The sequence below is a fragment of the Electrophorus electricus genome, chromosome 1 (genome assembly GCF_013358815.1).
Source record: "Electrophorus electricus isolate fEleEle1 chromosome 1, fEleEle1.pri, whole genome shotgun sequence".
In the NCBI taxonomy this organism is placed as follows: Eukaryota; Metazoa; Chordata; class Actinopteri; order Gymnotiformes; family Gymnotidae; genus Electrophorus; species Electrophorus electricus.
Window position 1 is genome coordinate 27658080 of NC_049535.1, and position 19530 is coordinate 27677609.

A 19530-nucleotide genomic window follows, 5' to 3' on the forward strand; every position below is an offset into this window, starting at 1 on the left:
TACCCTGGAAAATAGATGGCAGCAGCAGTGAGGAGACTAGCAGGATACCAAGAGGTGAGATATGTGTGACGTGGGTCCTGGCAAATTCTCTGATAATGAGTGCTTCTGTTATAGCAGATTTTCTTAGGTTCCTTTTATAGAAATTCAGGGTTTGAATATAGGATTCCTGGAATGAAACAAGGAGCATATGTTTCTTTTCTGTTTCTAGTTAGTCAGTTCTTATAGACATTTTAAAAATTAAAATACAATTATATACTTATTAATGTATTAAAATAAATCTATTTTAATAAGCCTAACCTTAAGAGATTCCATGATATGGAATAACTAGATAAGTAGGCTCAATATAGTTTGCATGCTAAATATAGTATGCTTTTCCCCCCCTCCATCTCAATTTATAATTATAAATCTTAAGCATTTTTTAACTCCAGATATACAGGAATGAGATTAAACACATTCAACACATTTAGAACTGTGATGTGACCATGTGGATCATTCATTTGTACATGCTGTGCACTTATGGTACTTATGGTACGAATTAGGCACAAGTTCCCAGCATCACTTCACTCAAATCCTCTTGAGAATTACACACACAAAGAATCCTAGCCTCTGTCCTCAAGCTCAGGAACAGAAGGTCGCACACTATACAAACAGTGCCCTTGGTCTAAGATAGAAGTCTGGAGATTCCACTGTGGAAGGACATAGAGAGTGATTGAAGAGGGCCATTGGCTTTTTTCAACATTCTTCTCATTCAGCAATTCTTACATGCTTCAGGGATGTGAATCTGAATGTCCAGGAATGACATGAAATGCATCACAAGGATTAAGCATGTTGTCACCCTAAAGTGGGATCAAGGGGCTTTCCAATCAATATTTATATCTTTTAAAAAATAGATAAATCAATCATTAACCCTTTCAGGTCTGTACAGAAGATGTTAGAAACTGATAGGGTTGTGCGGGCTTGCATACAATTAATTAAATACAAAAAAGAAAAATATATAATTTCTTATGTACCTACCCCTTGTTTTCAAGTGTCCTCTTTCCCCATAGAACTTAGTTACAGGGGATAGTGGTTGGAATCTTCCCCTACAAGAAGGGACAATGCTTCCAGAACCAATACGTCTCCACTAGTCCTCAATGGCTTTTACATAAACAAACTCAACATGTTTTGCCAGACATTTCCAATATGCAGTCATCAGCTGTGGTGATCTCTGTTGCCTGGGCTATAGACATCCTTTTGCGGTTGTCTGCAGTTGTCGTTCACAACTTCAATTTCATGCATCAATAGTTCACCAAATAAAAAAGAACACTTATTCATTAGCAGGCTACTAGTGGTGCTCTGTAGGCAACCCTGCCAGTCTGCATTGATTAGCAGAGTAGTAAAGTTCAGCAACAAGAAAATATGTCAGAACAAAATGTGTGGATTGTCATGGACAAATCAGCTATAACGATGTTTAAAAAAAAAGCAAGCAATAACAATGTAAGGATACTATTAGTGAATTTTTGTGCTTGTTATGAAGAAAATGACTATAATACTTTGAAACTACTTTAGACTAAGATAATATAATGATCATTGTAACTTTTATATTTTTATGAACTTAAAAATACTTACATTTGTGGGTTTCTTAGGTCTCTTGCACATCCATTTTGCTGGTGAGTCCCAAGGCATTTTGAGAAATTTCTCACAGCATTCAGAGGCGTGTGCCTCTGAAAAACCCTAACATTTTACCCTACTCTTGTATCCCCACAAAAATTGGGACACCTTTAGGCTTGAACGCACAAAACAGAGGGGTAAGGTTAGCGGAAAGGTGAAGGGGTGAAATGTGATTGGGCCTAATTAAAAAGTAAGCATATATATATATATATATATATATATATATATATATATATATATATATATATATATATATATATATAGCGCCTATGAGAGAGAGAGAGAGAGAGAGAGAGAGAGAGAGAGAGAGAGAGAGAGTGTCCCTGCCGCCACATGCACCAGTACACAAGATTTCCAAAGAAAAACATTTTGGACAGAAATCCTTCATCAGGTCCGTCTGAAGACCTAGGAGGTGAATTGCTTTAGATCCATAAACACGATGTTACAAAGCAAAACTCTTGGAAGGTCCTTAGGCTGCTTACTTGCTGAAATGCAGTTTAATGAAATGGAGTGTACTTCGTCAGTGTTACTAATATGTCATACTGTGTATGAACAACACTTGTTCCTTTTTTCATGCTTACAGTGAACCTCGTACGCAGAGCCGGGCGTACGAAAGCGTAAAACAAACATAATTTGATGTGTCTGCTCAACATTTTTCCGTTAGCGCTGGAAGAAAAGTATGTTTGTGCTCCAAGAAACACGGCTTCACTTTTGCTGCGGTATTAATAAGATCACTCCGTGTGACACATATCGCACGGTGCCTTTGCGCCAAGAATAGGCAAACAAATCGCATGGCTCGAAAGCCAAAGGGGCGCAGACCAAGTGCCAATCATAGTGAGCTGCACCGGATAAGAGAACTACAATTCTGCAATAAATCTAAGATATTAAACAAACGTGCTGTGTGGATGATATTTAGCCATCGAGAAGGTTAATTCCTCATATCTGAAATAGTGTTGTAACTCGTTTTTCAAAAAGAAAATAAGATAAGAAAATAAGATAACGTTTTGTTGATCTGCGTGCGATTGCATTGTACTGTAACTCGTGGTTACAGAAGCGGAATATAGAACGGCGCGTAAATCTGCTCAGTGTAGTTGTAGCCGGAGTGCGCAAGACAGTTTAACCGATTGGTCTAGGAAGCCGGCGCACATACAGTTAGACCGCACTGCTGCACTTTATTTCCTAGTGGAAGTTCTTTACTTCATTTTTATCCCTCATTTTGTCGTATCTCAGTTTGCCATGGCCTGCGACATTTATCCCTGCAGTGACGCGTCGCTAATCAAGTACATATTAATGAAATGCATGCTCTTCTAATTCAGGAGACTGACGCTGCACAAAGAAGTCTGTACCTGAAGAACACGCAGAGGCGAGTAGCCAGAAGCTTGTTATGCCAACAAATAATTGGATGAAGAGAGCCTGAATAGTGGTTATACAAGACGTGGTCTACTAAAAGTTCTATCCGCAGGGTGTAAGGAGCAGGTCAAAAACACCTATCGCTTATCATTCCTTTGTGGGGGACCAGCGGGAGCAGGACACCTTCGGAAGGACAGAGCTTGGTCCAGTACAAGCCAGTCTCCGGAGACCTGGCGGAATTAAGATATCACTTACCTACTACGGATTTTAATTGCTGAAGGCTTCTCAAAACCAGGAATTAACAGTACGCGATTTCAGCATAGCAAGATGTAAGATAACTACCTCACAGGCTGGGTCAACTACTTGAGGGGCACAAGATGAACGCTCTTTTTTAACTGCCACTCCACTTCACTTTTTCCGCGTAGAGAGGAAAATGTGGAACTGACTAGGTGGCCAAAGGTGAGGAGAAATCTCCTGTCCTTTTGGGATAGTTTGCTACCCAGGCTACTCTCAAAAGCGTTGCGGATCCACACTGCCGAAGTGTCGCTGCTAGTGGCGTGACAGCAGTGCGATTAAGACTCTTTAGAGTTCGGATATTTCTGCAGAACAAGCTGTGCGACAATGTATCGCATTCTGCATCCTCAAGTAAGTTTGAATTTCAGATACATTTATTTTTAAGTATTTTTTCAGAACAATGTCACAAACTTTCATCGCAACTTTATAAATCGCATATATGTATAATTCATCGGAAGGTCATGAACGATATTATCAATTAATTAATCAGTTGAGCTTCTATCAAAATTTACCAGAGAAATGTCTTCGATCACTGAATAATTCACACGTTAAACGTTACGGCAGGCATGTTTTGCTCCATCTACTTTACAACATTTCTGGTGTTTAGCCAATTGTAAACTAATATTATGTTTTGCTAATATAAAACATGAAATACAGTTTACCTTAAAACCAGATCGAAGCCCACCTTGTTTTTAAATGAGCCAACTAGTGCACTAACGGAGTAGTATGTTATAGGGATTCTTGAAAAATCGAATTTGGCGATGGAATATGACGGAAAGTGTCAGTGGTAATTACTTAACGATTATCGTGAGGGGGTGGGGGAATTGCCAATGACTCAGCAGCGTGTGGGTGTGCAATTGAATTCTCATGACGATACATAGGCAGAAACTGGACTCAACCCACCGGTGTTTATCATGCCCTGCGCTTATTATAGCGCCTTGGCACTTCCATACAAACAACATTTCATAGACCAAAGGCGATGATTGTCATCATTTAGTACTTGAAACACATAATAGAAGAACCGTGATTGCTTGACAATATGAGGACACTGAACGAATCACTGCAGGCTAATTAAGTTATAAGACTTCAAATCACGAACAAGATAAACTTTTTATGAGGTTGATCAGAACAGCATCATCAGATTAGTGCTGAATAATAGTGGACTAATGGCTTGCTAAAAATATGCCAAAATATAACAGAACAAAATATTATGCTGCACAGCATCCTTCAAATTATTATTTTTAATCAATTTTATGAACTTATAAACACATTAACCAGACAGGGCATTACAGTAAATCTAAAGCAAATTATGTCTGTCCATCCTCTATTTGTTATCCTGTAACATACAAGATCATTTCTCAATTTTGAAAGAGTTAAAGGATTTCATAAAACTTCAGAGAGAGAGAGAGAGAGAGAGAGAGAAAGAGAGAGAGAGAGAGAGAGAGAGAGAGAGAGAGAGAGAGAGAGAGAGAGAGAGAGAGCAGTAGAGAGTCATTAGCTACTTCACTCTTTTCCTTCTTAACTGGGAATAAGACCTATGCATAACTAGCACTCTGTCATGACAACATGTCTATCACAGGGATGGGATATTGGCAGAGAGCTAGATGTTATCTTTCTCATTTGTGAAAAAGATGATGTTTTCCTCTGTCCCTCCTCTCAAATTAGACCATTATTTGCTCTTGTGTTGTAAAACTATGCTGTAAATACAATGTAGGTCTTGGTAAACTCCTAATAATGGAGGGCCGTCATCAGTCCTAGTTCCTTGGCTAGGATTTCAGGGAAACTGGCCCTAAGAATTGTTCCTGGTTTGGATGACCTTGGCGCAGGTCCAAGCCTTGTCAACTTAGAGCAGGCTCTTTTGTGTGTTTCTGATGGGTGCAAACGTGTTTTTGCCACACTGTTCCACACCTGTCCAGATGACATGGACCTATCTCAACCCCACTCCTCAGTCTGCCAAGCATCTGACAGGTCCTGTGCAATTAAAGTCAATCCATCACCGCTCGGTGAGTGCACTGATCTCATTAACTAATCACAGAGCACTCAGGTACAGGGGCATCTCACTGGATCTCTACAGGCTCAACACACTAGGGATGCTAATAGGGCTGACGGGTAGAGAGGGCTGCTTTGTAGGGGAGCATCTGCAAGGCAGCAGCTTGCTAGCTAGCAGTAGATTGTAAGCACACTCAAAACCCCCACAGGAAGTTGGAAAAGAGAATATGAGCTTTTTGCTGATATCTATCCAGGTATGTATTTGATTTTATTTTTGTTCTTTAGGTAGTCATCTGAGGCATCAGAACATTACTTTTACTTTAGTTTTAAACATTTGAATATTTTTCCATATATACAATTAATTTATATATGACATATATAAGTATATATACTACTTTATTCTTAATATATTTTTCTTTTCTTTTTCATATTTAAGTGGTTGCAGTAGCACCCCCATAACGTCAACAGTTTTTATCCAGTCCTCAACATTAATGATTAATGATTTAATGATTGATCCATCTATTTTTTAAAGAAGTGAATATTGATTGGAAAGATCATTGCTCCCATTAAATATAATTTTTTAAAAAAATGAAAAATTGCAATAAAATATAACCCTTCATCAAACAGTTTTATTCAGAACTTTAGTCCCTAAAAGTGCTCAGCATATATGAGAATTTCTTCAAGACTCATAGAAAAGCATCATAGGCAGCTTTGTCATGAAAGAATATTATGAATATTATGGTGGTGTTTACACTTTATGGTGTTTACACTTTATCTCTTTGGAGGGTCTTTTGTAAACCCAGCCAAAGATTTAGGCAGCCCATGTGTGTAGTTGGTATTATACTATAAAATGGTTCTTCATATCCCTGTGGCCAGGTGGTGAGAGGACTAAGCTGTTAATTATTAGAACATTACTCAATGTCATTTCCTCACAAGTAGTCAAATATGCTCCATCTGTCAAACCATAGATGTGGAAAGCATAAATGATGCCTTTTCCTTGAGCTCTACTGTCACATGAGGTATTCAGTACTGGTCACAACCTATTCCAAAGGAATCAAATAAGACTATTATAGAACCTTCTTGTTCTGTAATTGGCCAATTTATTCAAACTAGAGGTTTTTCTGAAGTGATATTCTGAAGACTTGAAAGCTTGGCATAAATGGTCTGCTCTAAAGTTAGACCTGCTACAGAGACACAGAAATGAGCAAACAGAAGTCAAAGTCACTGGAAAGATGGAGCACAGGGTTTCACTGACAGCATAACCATGCTTCTGGGGGCTCTGTAATGAGACCCCAGTATAGTGCAGGGTTCCCCTGAGTTGCCACTGTTGAAACATGCTTCCACTAACCACTGTAAAGTGGTTTTCATTCAGTGAATGTTCCATCAGTCCAGTCCAACATTAGGTTTGATACATGGTACAAATGCAGTGCAAATAGAAAAATAAATAATTGCTGGATAAAATACTTTCCATCATGGGATTTATTGCTGTAATTCAGTCAGATTATAGGTATATATGTCATATATTTCATAATATTTCTGGTAGTTATTCTTGAGGTATAAAGCAATGGAAGTTTTACTTGTTGTCACTGTGGCCAGATTGGTTTCCACACAATAAGAATAAAAATATAAATTTCTCTTCCCAACTTAGAGTGAGTCCAGTTTTCTCTGCTCTTTACTCCACCATATATATAGAAAACTGGTATCTTGAAGGTTGGAAAGAAGGAGTATGAAAAGTATTTCTACATGTTGTACACAGATAAAGAGAGGGAAAAAAGGCTGGAGCTGCCAGTAGACATTCCACTGTTTGGAGACAAAGGCAGTTAGCCCTGCAAGGTGGAAAGAAGCGCAAGATGTTCATGCACATGGTTCTTATGCACTGGGGACTAGTGAGGTCCCTTTCAACTCTATAAAAGTGCACCTGACATCCTAAAGTTGATTGTTCATTGTAGTAGTGTGGATGAAAGGATTTATCCTAAAGGGGTGGTCAAGAACAGGGGGAATTCTAATGCCAAAAAGAAAGATGCAGTGAGTACAGTTTAGACTAATAAGCCCTATTAATGTGGAGGGGAAGATCTTTTTAGTGTGGTTGTGCAGAGGCTGACTGAATACTTGAAAGCTAATAGTGTAATCAACACATCAGTGCAAAAGTCAGGGATCCTAGGCTTTTCAGGATGTTTATAACATAGTAGTGTGATCTAGCATCAGAATCAGTGAGCAAAGAAGGAGGGCAGGGATCTACATGTAGTATTTTTGGATCTTGCTAATGCCTTTGACTCAGTACCACAAAGTCCCGTGGAAGGCATTTGAGTTTTTCAGGTGCCAGATAGTACTACTAGGCTGGTCGGAGCCTGTTTTAAAGATATTTGGTTTTGCTTTAATACAGATAAATATACTACATTTGATATGCACCAAATATACAGCATCTGGAAGTGGGCATAATTACAGGGTGTGCAATTTCACCATTGGCATTTACAATGGCATTGGAAGTGATAATCATAGCTTCCAAGTGCGTTGGTGGAGAGATGTTGCAGGATGGCACTCAATGCCCTCCTATTAGAGAATTTACTGTTAATATGACAACACTTTTGACTACTCTTCCATGTGATCAAAGGTTGCTTGACAAGTTGAATGATAATCTTAAGTGGAAAAGGTTAAAGGTTAAACTTTATCAATCCAAAAGTCTATCTACTGTTAGGGGAATGCTCATGCAAGAAAACCTTTTTTACTAATGGTACTCGAGAAGCCTGTGCAACAATTTGATAGATGCTATAATGCCACTCTTAATGATATAGAGCAAGTTGTGGTCCTGAGAAAATATATGGTGAAGGATATTAATAATATCAATGAGTTCCTTTTGCCAGGTAAGATAAAACTTTTTGTGTCTCCAATCTGTATTATTTCTTCAGATGTGGTGACGTCTGACAGCCTATGAAGGTGCTGTAAGACAAGTGGAGAAATAAAAAAAGATTATGCATAAGACCATAAGGAAGTGGTAAGGTATGCCTCTTGTCTAATTAGTGTAGGTTGGTACAGAAAAGGGATGCTAGAGCTGCCAATGTTTAGTAGAGAAATTTAAATGTGCTAAAATAAGTCTCGAGATTACTTAGTTGAGTTCTAAAGAGGTGGCAGGCTCCTGTTGTTAAAACAGGAAGGAAGTGGGATTCACAAGAGGCAGTCCAGTAAGCTCAGAGAGCTCTGGAAGACAGAAATGTCATACAGCATGTACAAAATGAAAGAGCAGTGTTTGGGTTAGGTGATTCATGGAAGGCATTCAAAAAGACAGCACTACCAGAGAGGAGGTGGATGATTACTAACTTTATTCAAGAGCAGGAAGAGGAGGGCAGGCATGCAGCAGCAGTCAATCAAGGAAAACAGAGTCAGTGGCTAAAGTGGGAATATGTTGAGAGACGAAAGATAGGTTGGTGAGCTTATGGGCTATGAGTCCAAGTCGCATCAAATGAATCCTTGCAGCTGTCCTGATATCCTTCTAACCCAAAACCTTGGTCGGTGTACGGGAAGACATGCACTGTAAACTATGTTTAAGTTAATTCTATGAGGCACATTTTATCAGGTAGCAAAGTTAGTCTTTCACATGGAGATTATACTTCAGATGCTTAAATACCTGGCATGTTTATTGGACGGTAAGCACATAGATGTTAATTCTTATTTAGGCAGCAATTCTTATCTGGAAACAGCTTTATTAAGTTTTGAAGGAAGGGCAGAGTGTCAGTGGTCAGACACAAGTTAGAAAAGAGTTTTCAGAAGTGGTTGAAAAGGCTAGTCAGTGGCTGTGGTTCAGAAGGCTCACTAAGATGTCAGTGGGGTTTAATACAGCCTTAGTCACAGGATAGGGCACAATAGTCAATCAGTTGTTGAAAAATGTTATTACAAAATGGGCTTGGAAGGGGGTGAGTCTGGGATAACAGGTCTCATTGTTTAGCCATTTGGAGGTGCTGTAGGCTTAATTCAATGAGACACTGGAGAAAGGGGATGCCTACTTGACAGACCTAATGAAAAACCTGTCATTTGATGGCCTCGAAGGTGGTTTATCCATTGTTGGGCAATTACAGTAAATGGGAGGGGGAAGTTGAACTAGGCCTTTATATAATCCCTAATGTCTTGGCATATGTAAAGAACATCTTAACATGTGTATAATTGTATTAGACAAATGGAGCCTTGTGTGACTCATTTCACAGTATTGTAATTATATAATACAACACATGGCTAACTGACTTGGCACAGATGCTGTACAATAGCTGTACATGCCACAAGTCCCAGTGGCCCGTAGTTTTTTTGCAAAATACAAATAGCTGGTACCTGGGTGCTGAGAAGCTCAGGCAGAAGAACTACAGCCACCGTTACTCTGTGTGTTTCTGACTCGTCATCAGCATTGTTCTCACGTGTCTCTCCTCATGCACAACTTGCATGTGAACCATTTCTGCATCCTGCTTAGAACAAACATGTACATCAACGGTCTTATCAGTTCCTAGGAGATGTTTCTTCCTCTGGATTTGTTTTGACTGAGCTGCTCTGTAGCTGCAGCTGTTTATTTCTGTTTATTTGAATTGTAATTTGGATATTGACAAATTCTATGAGATGCAGCTACAAAGCAAATCATAATCACAAAAATTAGCAAAGGAGGTTCCCTTTTTCTCTGATTCAAGCAGGAGATTCCCCTTTTCTACAGGAAGGCAACATTTTTACTATGCTAATATTTTACATTATTATGAATGCAAAGCTAATGTTGTAATAATCAATGCAACAGAAATGCTGGCTAAAAGTTTCACTCCAATGAACAGATTTGGAAATAAATGTACATTGTATTTCTCTCTCCCTGTCTCTCTCTTTTCCTTCTCTGGCACCGAGTTCAATTTTATAATGCCTTTTCCCTTGCCTCCCTGATGCATGAACAAAATATTAAACAGAGGACAGAATAAAACAATATTCTAAATCAGGATCAGCACTTTGCATTTGAGATATTTTAAATGGGCAAGTGCATTGTTTTACTGTACATTAGGGCTTACCACAAACAGACAGAAATCCAGTGCTGAATGTGTATGGAGGTAAAGTACTCCATGAGTGCCAGTGTAAAGGGTGCCTGTAGCGTCCACATAAACAATCTCTGCCCTCCCAAGCCATAAACACAAGCCAGCTGCCAAATAGAGGCGTATTTACAAGAGCAAATTTTTCATCACTGGTCAAGCAAGAGGCACTAATGGGTTGTAGTCAAGTGGTGGCACTTGACCCCATTTTGTTGCTACAGCAGGTCTAAGGAGGGAAGTTTGTTATGTCCAGGGTGGATCATGCCAATCTCACGGAAAGAGTCATTAACAAGGACACCGACATTCCCGAAGGATTCTGCTATGGGAAATGTGCTCTTTTTCTAGAATCCTAGAAACTTGTGTGTGTGTCATATAGTTGTGGTATGACAAAAGGTTTATGAACCCTAGATATCTGGATATCTGATTATCTAGACTTATCTAGATATCCAGCTTAGTTTTTGTTTTCTTTTTCTTTAATCATAATAGTTAAGGACAGTCATATTTAACAAAAAACTCACATTTAATATTGCCAAGTCTTTAATGCTCAAAATCATAGCTTACATTCAGTAATTGTACCTGATTTGCAGTAACCTCAACTAAATACTTTCTCTTGATGCTGACTAGCCCCAGCACAGTGACTATGAAGTGTTTTGCCCATTCATTAATACTAATCTGTTTGATTTCAGCAGACATGTTTGAGATGTTTTGCTTGGATGGCCCGCTTCAGATCACACTTCAGCTTCCTATCAAATCCTTCTCAGATCTATCCCAGGGTCCCACTGTTATGCACAGTTTAATGCTTCCTCTGTATAAGAATAAACTCACACAATCAAATACATATCAATACCTTCATAAGATGAGAAGGGTAAGCACTAGAGTGGACTGGTTGGATTATGGAAAAGATCTATTTAGCCAGCCTTGTGATATACTGTTATTACTAGACAGTATTGATGTGCCTCCATTAACCAAAGATCTTACTTAAAACTATTATTACTCTAATGGAATATGTTCATATTTAATGGCATTTTAACTAATATAAAATGTATTAATTAATCACAAGATTTACAAATCCATCAGTATTGCCACAGTACAATGAATGACAATAACATGATTTTCTGTCAACAAATGAAATCTTTCTGAGAAATAAGTAATAATATGTTTTATATTTGTGAAAGATACAGTGAGATAGATAGATACAGTGATAGCTCTGGGTTTGTGGTTCTGTCTCTTAAAGCCTATGTGTGCAGACCACAAGATGAACACCAGGCTAGCATCCTGCACTTTTAGTCATAATAACACCGTCACAGGGGGCAGAGTTGAATGTCTTTTTTCTTACCCTAAATTTAAGTTCAATACTAGATGGATACTGTACATTCTTTAATTTTGTCTTCATGTTGCCATTTGTCACAGTTCAATAGCCTGGCGAACATGGCTGTTATGTAAGGCTTATTAGTAAATGGATTGAAAAAGTAATTGTATTTAGTTTTTAATGCATTATGTATCTAGGGTAATGTAAATTGGTACTAATTCCTGATATATAATTTCTTCACAATATGTGTATAGATTCACACATACTCACACTTAGAGTGCAGTAAGATTAAAAACACATTGAGGGACAAGCCCTCTATTACTCTGTTACTCCCACACCAAGTATTGCTTAATCCATCCTCCCACACACATATACACAAACATCCATATCATCCACAAATTTACTCAGAATCCTTATTAATTATCTCTGCTGAACTCTGCTGCAAGTCCTAACATAAAATATATCGACTTCCTGCGCTACCTTTACAGCTCGTGTCATCCCCATTTATCACAATTATCAACCCCACAGCTAAAACGTGTACGTGGAAGCACAAGCTCAAGGTTAAGTTTGCAGTGGTGAGCTCAAAGACCACAAACGTCAAGCTAAACAGGACTTATTTAAAGCTGTTTTACACATCACAAAACATAGAATGTATGTGCATGTGTTAAGCATGAACCTACCTTGACGAAACATGGCACCATTTCAGATTCCATTTATAAACTCACCAACAGATTTCCTCTTTCTTTATGTTAGCTCACACACACTGCAACTATACCTCCTGCACTCAGTGGCCCCATGCTGCCTACTTGTACACACAAGTTTTTGCATCCTACAGCTGTATCACTTTTCTGACCTACTCATTTCTTCACACGGATGGAAATTTACACATTACAGCAGCACCAAAAGTTATTTTAAAATGGAAAAAAAAAACTTAAAAGCAAATAAACAGCTAATAAACAGTATAAACAATTAGTATGCGTTGTAAAAAAAAATATATAAAGAATGTAGTCTTTTACATGCATTGTAAAAAATAAATATTGAGATATATAAACAGAATAACTATGCAAATGAGGACAAAGTCTAAAGAGTAATATGAAAATGAAGGATATGAGTAACTGTATTAGGGTATATTGTCAACATCCACAGAATAATCATAAGAATGAAAGTAGAATGTCTTGTGAGGTGGATATAAATACAGGGCTAGAGTGGCTAGAGTGGACATAAAGTGTCTCAGCACACTGTAAATTATCCTTATACAATGCACACATTTAAGGCAATGTTGAACAAGTAGAATTGTAAAGGACAGTGCATGTGGATATGAGTAGACCCAGTGAGAATCACTGAGCCTGTTCAGTGAGAAGCTCAGTGCACAATAATTGTCTGGTACAGTGAAGAACTGTTGTACAATGTGATTGGAACAAATGAACTCCTGTAATGTTCCTTGCCACAGCAGTGCTGAATGAGACTGTTAATAAAGGTGCTCCACTGTTTGGTCAGTAGGTTGTGTTGGGGTTGTGAGGTACTGCCCAAAATAGGGCAGTGGTAGCTCAGTGGTTAAGGTACTAGTAACCAGAAGGTTTCCAGTTCAATTCCCACCACTGCCAAGTTACCATTGTTGGGCCTCTGTGCAAGACCCTTAACCCTCAAATGCATTCAGTCATAAATGTAAGTCAGCTACATGCTGTAAGTTTAAGTGTCCTCCTTTCCACCACCATATTAAAACCATTCAGAGAGCAGCCCACAACCAAGCCAACCTTGATATGTTTGTTGAACCTACTTGCATCTATAGTCCTGATGCTGCCTCTCCAGCAAACTACTTCAAAGAGTGCAACACTTGCAACAGCAGACTGGTAAAAGATCTCCAACATTTCAGAGAGACAAGGCAATCAAGCCTCTGCATATGGCCACTCCTAGAGGAAGCACATTATTAAAATTTATTAAAAATGTGAAATAAGTGGGTGGAGGACTGTAGTCTGAACACATCTCTCATTAATTTCCCTCTGTTTCTCATCTCTTTTTCCCTGTTTCTCATCTCAGTTACCATGGCATCCCTGCTACCAGGCCACTGTCCAACATTAGTCACCAGCAGAGATTGGCATGATAAGAGATCAAGCTGATCAAGTTTTTAAGTGTGCCATGTTACAGGTCCTGTTACATGGAGTACATAGACTCTGACCCCAATCCTATGTTCAAGTTCTCCCACAGCAAGCTATAGCCACTATACCAGCTGTATACTCAGGACCCTCTTGTATATATCAGCTGTAAACTCAGGACCCTCTTGCCCTCTGCATAACCACAGAGCCCTAAGCAGGCAACTGGGTACGAAAATGCCAGGGTTCAGATTTCAAATGCCATGAACGGGTAAACCCGTGCCATAGGTACGGGTCCACCCTCAGGGATCAGCCTTCAAGCTGAGGACAGAGTGACCTACGTATCAGGGGCTTCAGATCCTTGTGTACAGTACACAGTGTTTTAGAAGCAGAAGAGACTGCTTGCGCCAGATGGTTTCCCAGCATGGCCTCTGAACCTTGCGAGAGGTGCACTCATTGTTACTCCCTAGCTTGCTCCAGGTCGCGACTGAGCACTACGCTACAAGTCTGGAGGCACACTGCAGGACACATGTTATTCGCTGCTATTCTACAATGCAAATCTCTTATGCTATCCCTTAATTCACTCTCTGTTTGTGTTGTGCTAGGAACAGAATGAGCCAGAATGAAGACAAAACCTCATCCCTACCATGACAGACCCAGGGGACTGAAAGTCAGATTTAATGACTCTACACACTAGCTGTATTATTTTCTCCTTAATTTATGGGGCTTTCTTTTATTTTCTGATTCTCCCAGAACCTCATTCTTGTGAGTTCGTTAACTCTGATGAAAGCCTAACCTGTGTTCAACTCTGGAAAGTATTTTAATACTCACATGCAGCATGGTTGTTGCATAGGGCCTTTTTGGCCTGAGGTCCTGTTGCCTGGCTGGCTTTATTAAGTTAGAGTGGCCACAAAGGAGCCCCAGAGGAATGTGTTTACCTCTCAGAGGTTGCTTAAGGTTGGATTAAATGTGGTTGTGTGCTGGTTGTACAAACTCCAATGTCAGTCTGGACAAAGAGTACAGCTATTGAAACCTGTAGGGACACAAGGGGACACAAACCTGTGCTTTCTCACATACCCACCAAAGCCCAATAGCCGTTGCTACAGAGTGCACAACAGCTACTGCCATGCTTATAAGCTGTTTAATGGGGAAAGGAGCAAACATTTACCCTTAGTTCATAGGTCAACCCTTTATTGATTACTCAACCCTATTTATTGCTAGTGTTAAACCCAGAAAAAGAGCTGATAAGCAGGACTGGAGAGCCCTTTTTAGAAGAAATGATGAAATGAACACACATAGTCTTGCATTGGCCAAGGAATAACACACTACTCACCCTGAATCTGCCCAAGTCCTCTCATAATGTGAAATTACTTTTGACTCCCATTTCTTTGAACTTTCAGAAACAATTTGAGGGCAGTTAAAAATTGATCCCCTGTCTGTCAACACCTTGTTCCAAATTAAGGTGCTGGGGCCAAGGAAAAGTTTCCAGGAGTGTATGGAGCATTCACTTCTGGTACCTCATTCCCCCATGAGGTCACCTTTCTGTTCTCCCTGGCCATTAAGTTGCCTCTGGTCAAATAATCAACTCTTTCTATGCACTGCCACTGGACAGAGTGAGATGAAGAAAGCAGAAATACAGAGCAGAAGTGGTGTCTTGCTGGATGGCTCATGTCAACCCCACATCGGCTGGGCAGACTATCATACTCCAGGGCCGGATGGCTCATGTCAACGCCACATTAGCTGGGCAGGTTTTTGTACTCTGGGGCCGGATAGCTCGCATCAACCCCACTTTGGCTTTACAGGCCTTCGTACTCCTTGATTAGCGTACCCAGTGGCTAAATCTGGACAAGCCTGCTCCCTGCTGATAACTGAGCTCAGGAGAGTAGAGCTGAACAGCAGTTCCTGCAGTGCCTTGCTCCCAGGCCTTCTTCTCATCTGCCCTAAGCTGGGTTTCAGCTAATATTAACACCCAGTGGACCTTTCATATAACAGCTCAGTGCTATTTTGGTCCCGCTCTTATGCTGCCAATATATTTTTACTTTATGAGTATCAGCAATTCAAGGGTAACCCTGCGGCTGACCACCTGCGATATATGAGCTACCACACTGACTTGAGTGAAACCAGGTGAACCAATTTGCCATAAATGGTTTTCCCGTTAAAACCAAGTGAACACACAAGAAATTATACACATACATCTAGTCAAACCTTCACAATTATTAAAAGAAAAAATTTCTATTGATTAATAATTTGTCAAGGCTAGGCACATCACTAAATTGATTCATTAATTTGCTTGATGTTGGGAAAGTTTAATCTGTCCCCACTGAGAGATCATTTATTTCTGCTGCTGGTGATGTTGGGGAGGATGATGAATCTGAGCACCCTGGTGCACCCTTTAACAGATTCACACAGCATGTGCATGTGCATGTGAGCAAGAGCAGTCTTTAAAAACAAATATGCATGTGCTTTGCACACAAATTGCCATATATGCGTATGCACATGCACGCAGAAACATAAATACTAATGCACATATACAAATGCATATACTCTTGTACACATGCACTCACACACACACACACACAGGCACATTTACAAATGCACACAGCATACATACTTACATACATATGGACACTCTAGAAATATAATATAGAAATAACTATATATTTAGGCATTACAGATGAATATTGTGTTAAAAATCATTCAGACCAGAAAAGAATGTCCTCACAAAGTCAGAAGGATTTCATCATGGAAAGATATTTTTGTGGAAGAGTAGTGTCTCACTCATGATTAATTCTAGACCAAAGACAAGAGGAAGCATGTATTGCACAGCTAACATTAGGAAGTAAGCATTTACCATTATTTACTGCCGAGATGACAGATAGGTTTTCTAACAGCTTCATTTCATGTGTTTGAGTGGCTTTGCTTGAAGTATTGTATCTAATTAGCTAGGTTATATGAAAGAACTGGTGCATGGAAGTGTTTGTAGCTATACTGCCTGTATTTATCTCTGCCATTATGCTATTTATCTAATATTGCTATATATTAGTAAGTGTGTGTTCTTCTCTTACCCATAGCTATGTCTAGATGAGGGTGGACCAAAGCAAAACAAAACCACATGGAGAAAATTGCCATTGATTAACAAAGATCCCTGGTATCGCTAACTGTTTTCAAGCTAATGTTATTTAAGTTGAAATGTTGTTGTTTAGATTCTTTGTGTATGTGACTCAGTCAGTCAGCATGCAAAAAAAGGCCTCTTCTAGGCAAAGCTTGACAGCGGAGTTTGACGAACACATTCATGCCACAGTACATATTCGCACCACTTCCCTTTGCAATGATATGTCAAGCAAGGACACACAAACACATGATAACATAACTTTAGCTAACTGAACATTCCCTCCCATCTATGCTGTGGACACCTTTGATTGCTTTATGGCGGGTTGCACTCCTTGCAAATGCATGTTTCAACAAAGTGTGTCAGACAGCAATTATGCCTCTTCTAGGCTGGCTCTTCTAGGTGGTCTGGCAAAAAAAAAAGTATTTAGACAAAGGTTTTTAGGCAAAAAAAAAGGTTTTTAGGCAAAATCTTTAGAAGAAACACTAGATTAAATTCTACAATATATGTTTCATTATAATGCTCCAGTCTCTTTTTGTGTGGCTATTGGAAGTAGGTACATTGATGGTACATATACTGGTACAAATACTAGTATAGTATCTCATTTGCTGACAATCTATGCCACTGACTCTGTGACACATTGATATACCACAACATATTTATGCCATACCAACACTGCATGTAATAAATAATAATAATAATAATAATGAAAATATCATAAAAATTGATACGTAGAGCAATTGTTTCCTACCATTATCTTTGTAAACACAGTCTGGCAGTTGTTTTGTTATATTAGTACTCACATTCATTTTCAGAAATGCTTTAGAGAGAAAATTGGAGAGTTTTAGAGAGTTATTGAGAGACAAATAACTTAATTATGCCACATTTGCATTTGAAAGGCACTTTGAAGACCCACAGGGAACATTTGTTTAACTGTAGAGCCTCTCTTCTATTTTTAGATGACTTGGATCATTTTTAGCCATTTTAATAAGGGAGGCCTGGCACTAGGATGGCTGCCACTGACAACCTTTGATGTTGCTACACGAAGCTTTGAGGTAGTGGTTAAAAAAAAGGTTTCTAGTCATTATCACTCCTTCATTTTATCCAATAATCAGAAGTAATGCAATTAAGTAATTACTTTTTCCTTGGCTGCAGGTTGTATCGCGCATTAATTAATGTCGCTATAAGTAAATGGGGTTACTGTGCACCATATTAAATTTGGCAGCTGATATTAATAATGCATTAAGAAGGTGACTTTGGTGGTAGGCAAACTGAAATCGAGCTGGGACATATAGAATAGAAATGTACACATTCCCACACACAGATAAAGAGGGATGGGGAGGAAGGAGGGAGAGAGAGAGAGAAAGAGTAATTAAATGACTAGTGGATATCAGTGACTAGACTTCACATACTTTCACATCATTGGAGAAGGTGGTGATAACACACACACACACACACACTCAGCTACCATCTCCACCAACTAAGAAAAGTATAAAGACAGCTCTTTACAGCATGAGTTACACAGTCAGGATTATGGCTCATGGAGACAGCCCGATGTATCATTTTCACCATGTGGGGAAAAGGATGCAGACTTCCCTCAGTCTATGGGGGCTGCTTAAATCAGCCTCTGTTAGATGGTTATGTGGTCTTTTTCCTTTAAAAAAAAAGAAAAAAAAAAAAGCCTGACTAATCAATAAGGGTTCAGTGGAGTGGATACAAAGCAGAGAGGAAGATCCTATGGCCTCTGTTGACGTCGCCACACTTCCACATTTAACCTGTCCTATACATGCCCAGTGATTATCACTGACAATGACAGATTTTTGGGGTCATTTACTGAGGGGAGGCAGATGGCAGTCATCAGGCCAACTCCAACATGCAGGCATGAAAATGAGACAGTCAGTACTGTTTGCTCCCTTCTAGGTTAGTGTGGAAACACATTTAAACAAGGGCCATGTCTCTTTTGCTGCAAGGCTGTGGGAAGTGTTCAGCCATGACATGTTTCTTGTGCTTATGGTTTATTTAATATTGAAGGCACTGATAAACATACTAATCCAGTTCAATTGCTGCTGGAAACAAGGAGGCAGGACCATAAAACCTCAAAGTTGCACTTAACAACAACTGAGTCTCTCTGTTTTTTTGTAGGCAATATCACTCTTTTCACTTCTTTCTTCTTCTCTTTCTTTCCGCCTCTTTCCAATCCCTACTCCCTCTGATTAGGCTGAGAAGGGGCAAGTAGCCAAGAATTCTTAGGAGATGAAGGTGGATGCATGCACAATCCAGACTAAGGCCGCTACCACTCAGTGCTGTCAGATGGACAGGAGCAGCTGCTTCCTGGTCCTGACAGCTTAGTGGAGCTGGGCTCAGAGGAGAGGAGCATGTGAGCCATGCTTAGACAGCTCACACAGCTCTAACCAGCAATTTACAGGTCATTAAACATCCCTTGTGCATGTTAGAAGCGTACAACCAATGCTAATAAAATGAAATAGCATCAACAATAAAACAATGTGGCGCATTGTTATACAGAATACCTTATTAATTTAGATTAATTTCCTTTGCAGCTGTTTTCTTTGACTCAGGCCTGATAGATTCTTCCCTTACCTACACATCCTTGAGGCACTCCAAGCTTGAGATGTATCTCTCTGGTCCCGCAAGTTACAAGACAAGGCTCCTGTTACTAAGGAGGGTATAAGAGAGATC

General features: G+C 39.4%; 1 protein-coding gene across 1 annotated transcript in view; it reads left to right on the plus strand.

Moving 5' to 3' along the window:
- The first annotated feature begins 2590 nt into the window (after window positions 1-2590).
- The window catches only part of crhr1 (corticotropin releasing hormone receptor 1), an 87368-nt gene continuing 70428 nt past the window's right edge, over window positions 2591-19530 (plus strand). Inside the window, exon 1 of the mRNA XM_027030045.2 lies at window positions 2591-3645. Coding sequence (XP_026885846.1) covers window positions 3622-3645 — 24 coding nt within the window. The 5' untranslated portion in view covers window positions 2591-3621. The remainder of the gene's footprint in view (window positions 3646-19530) is intronic.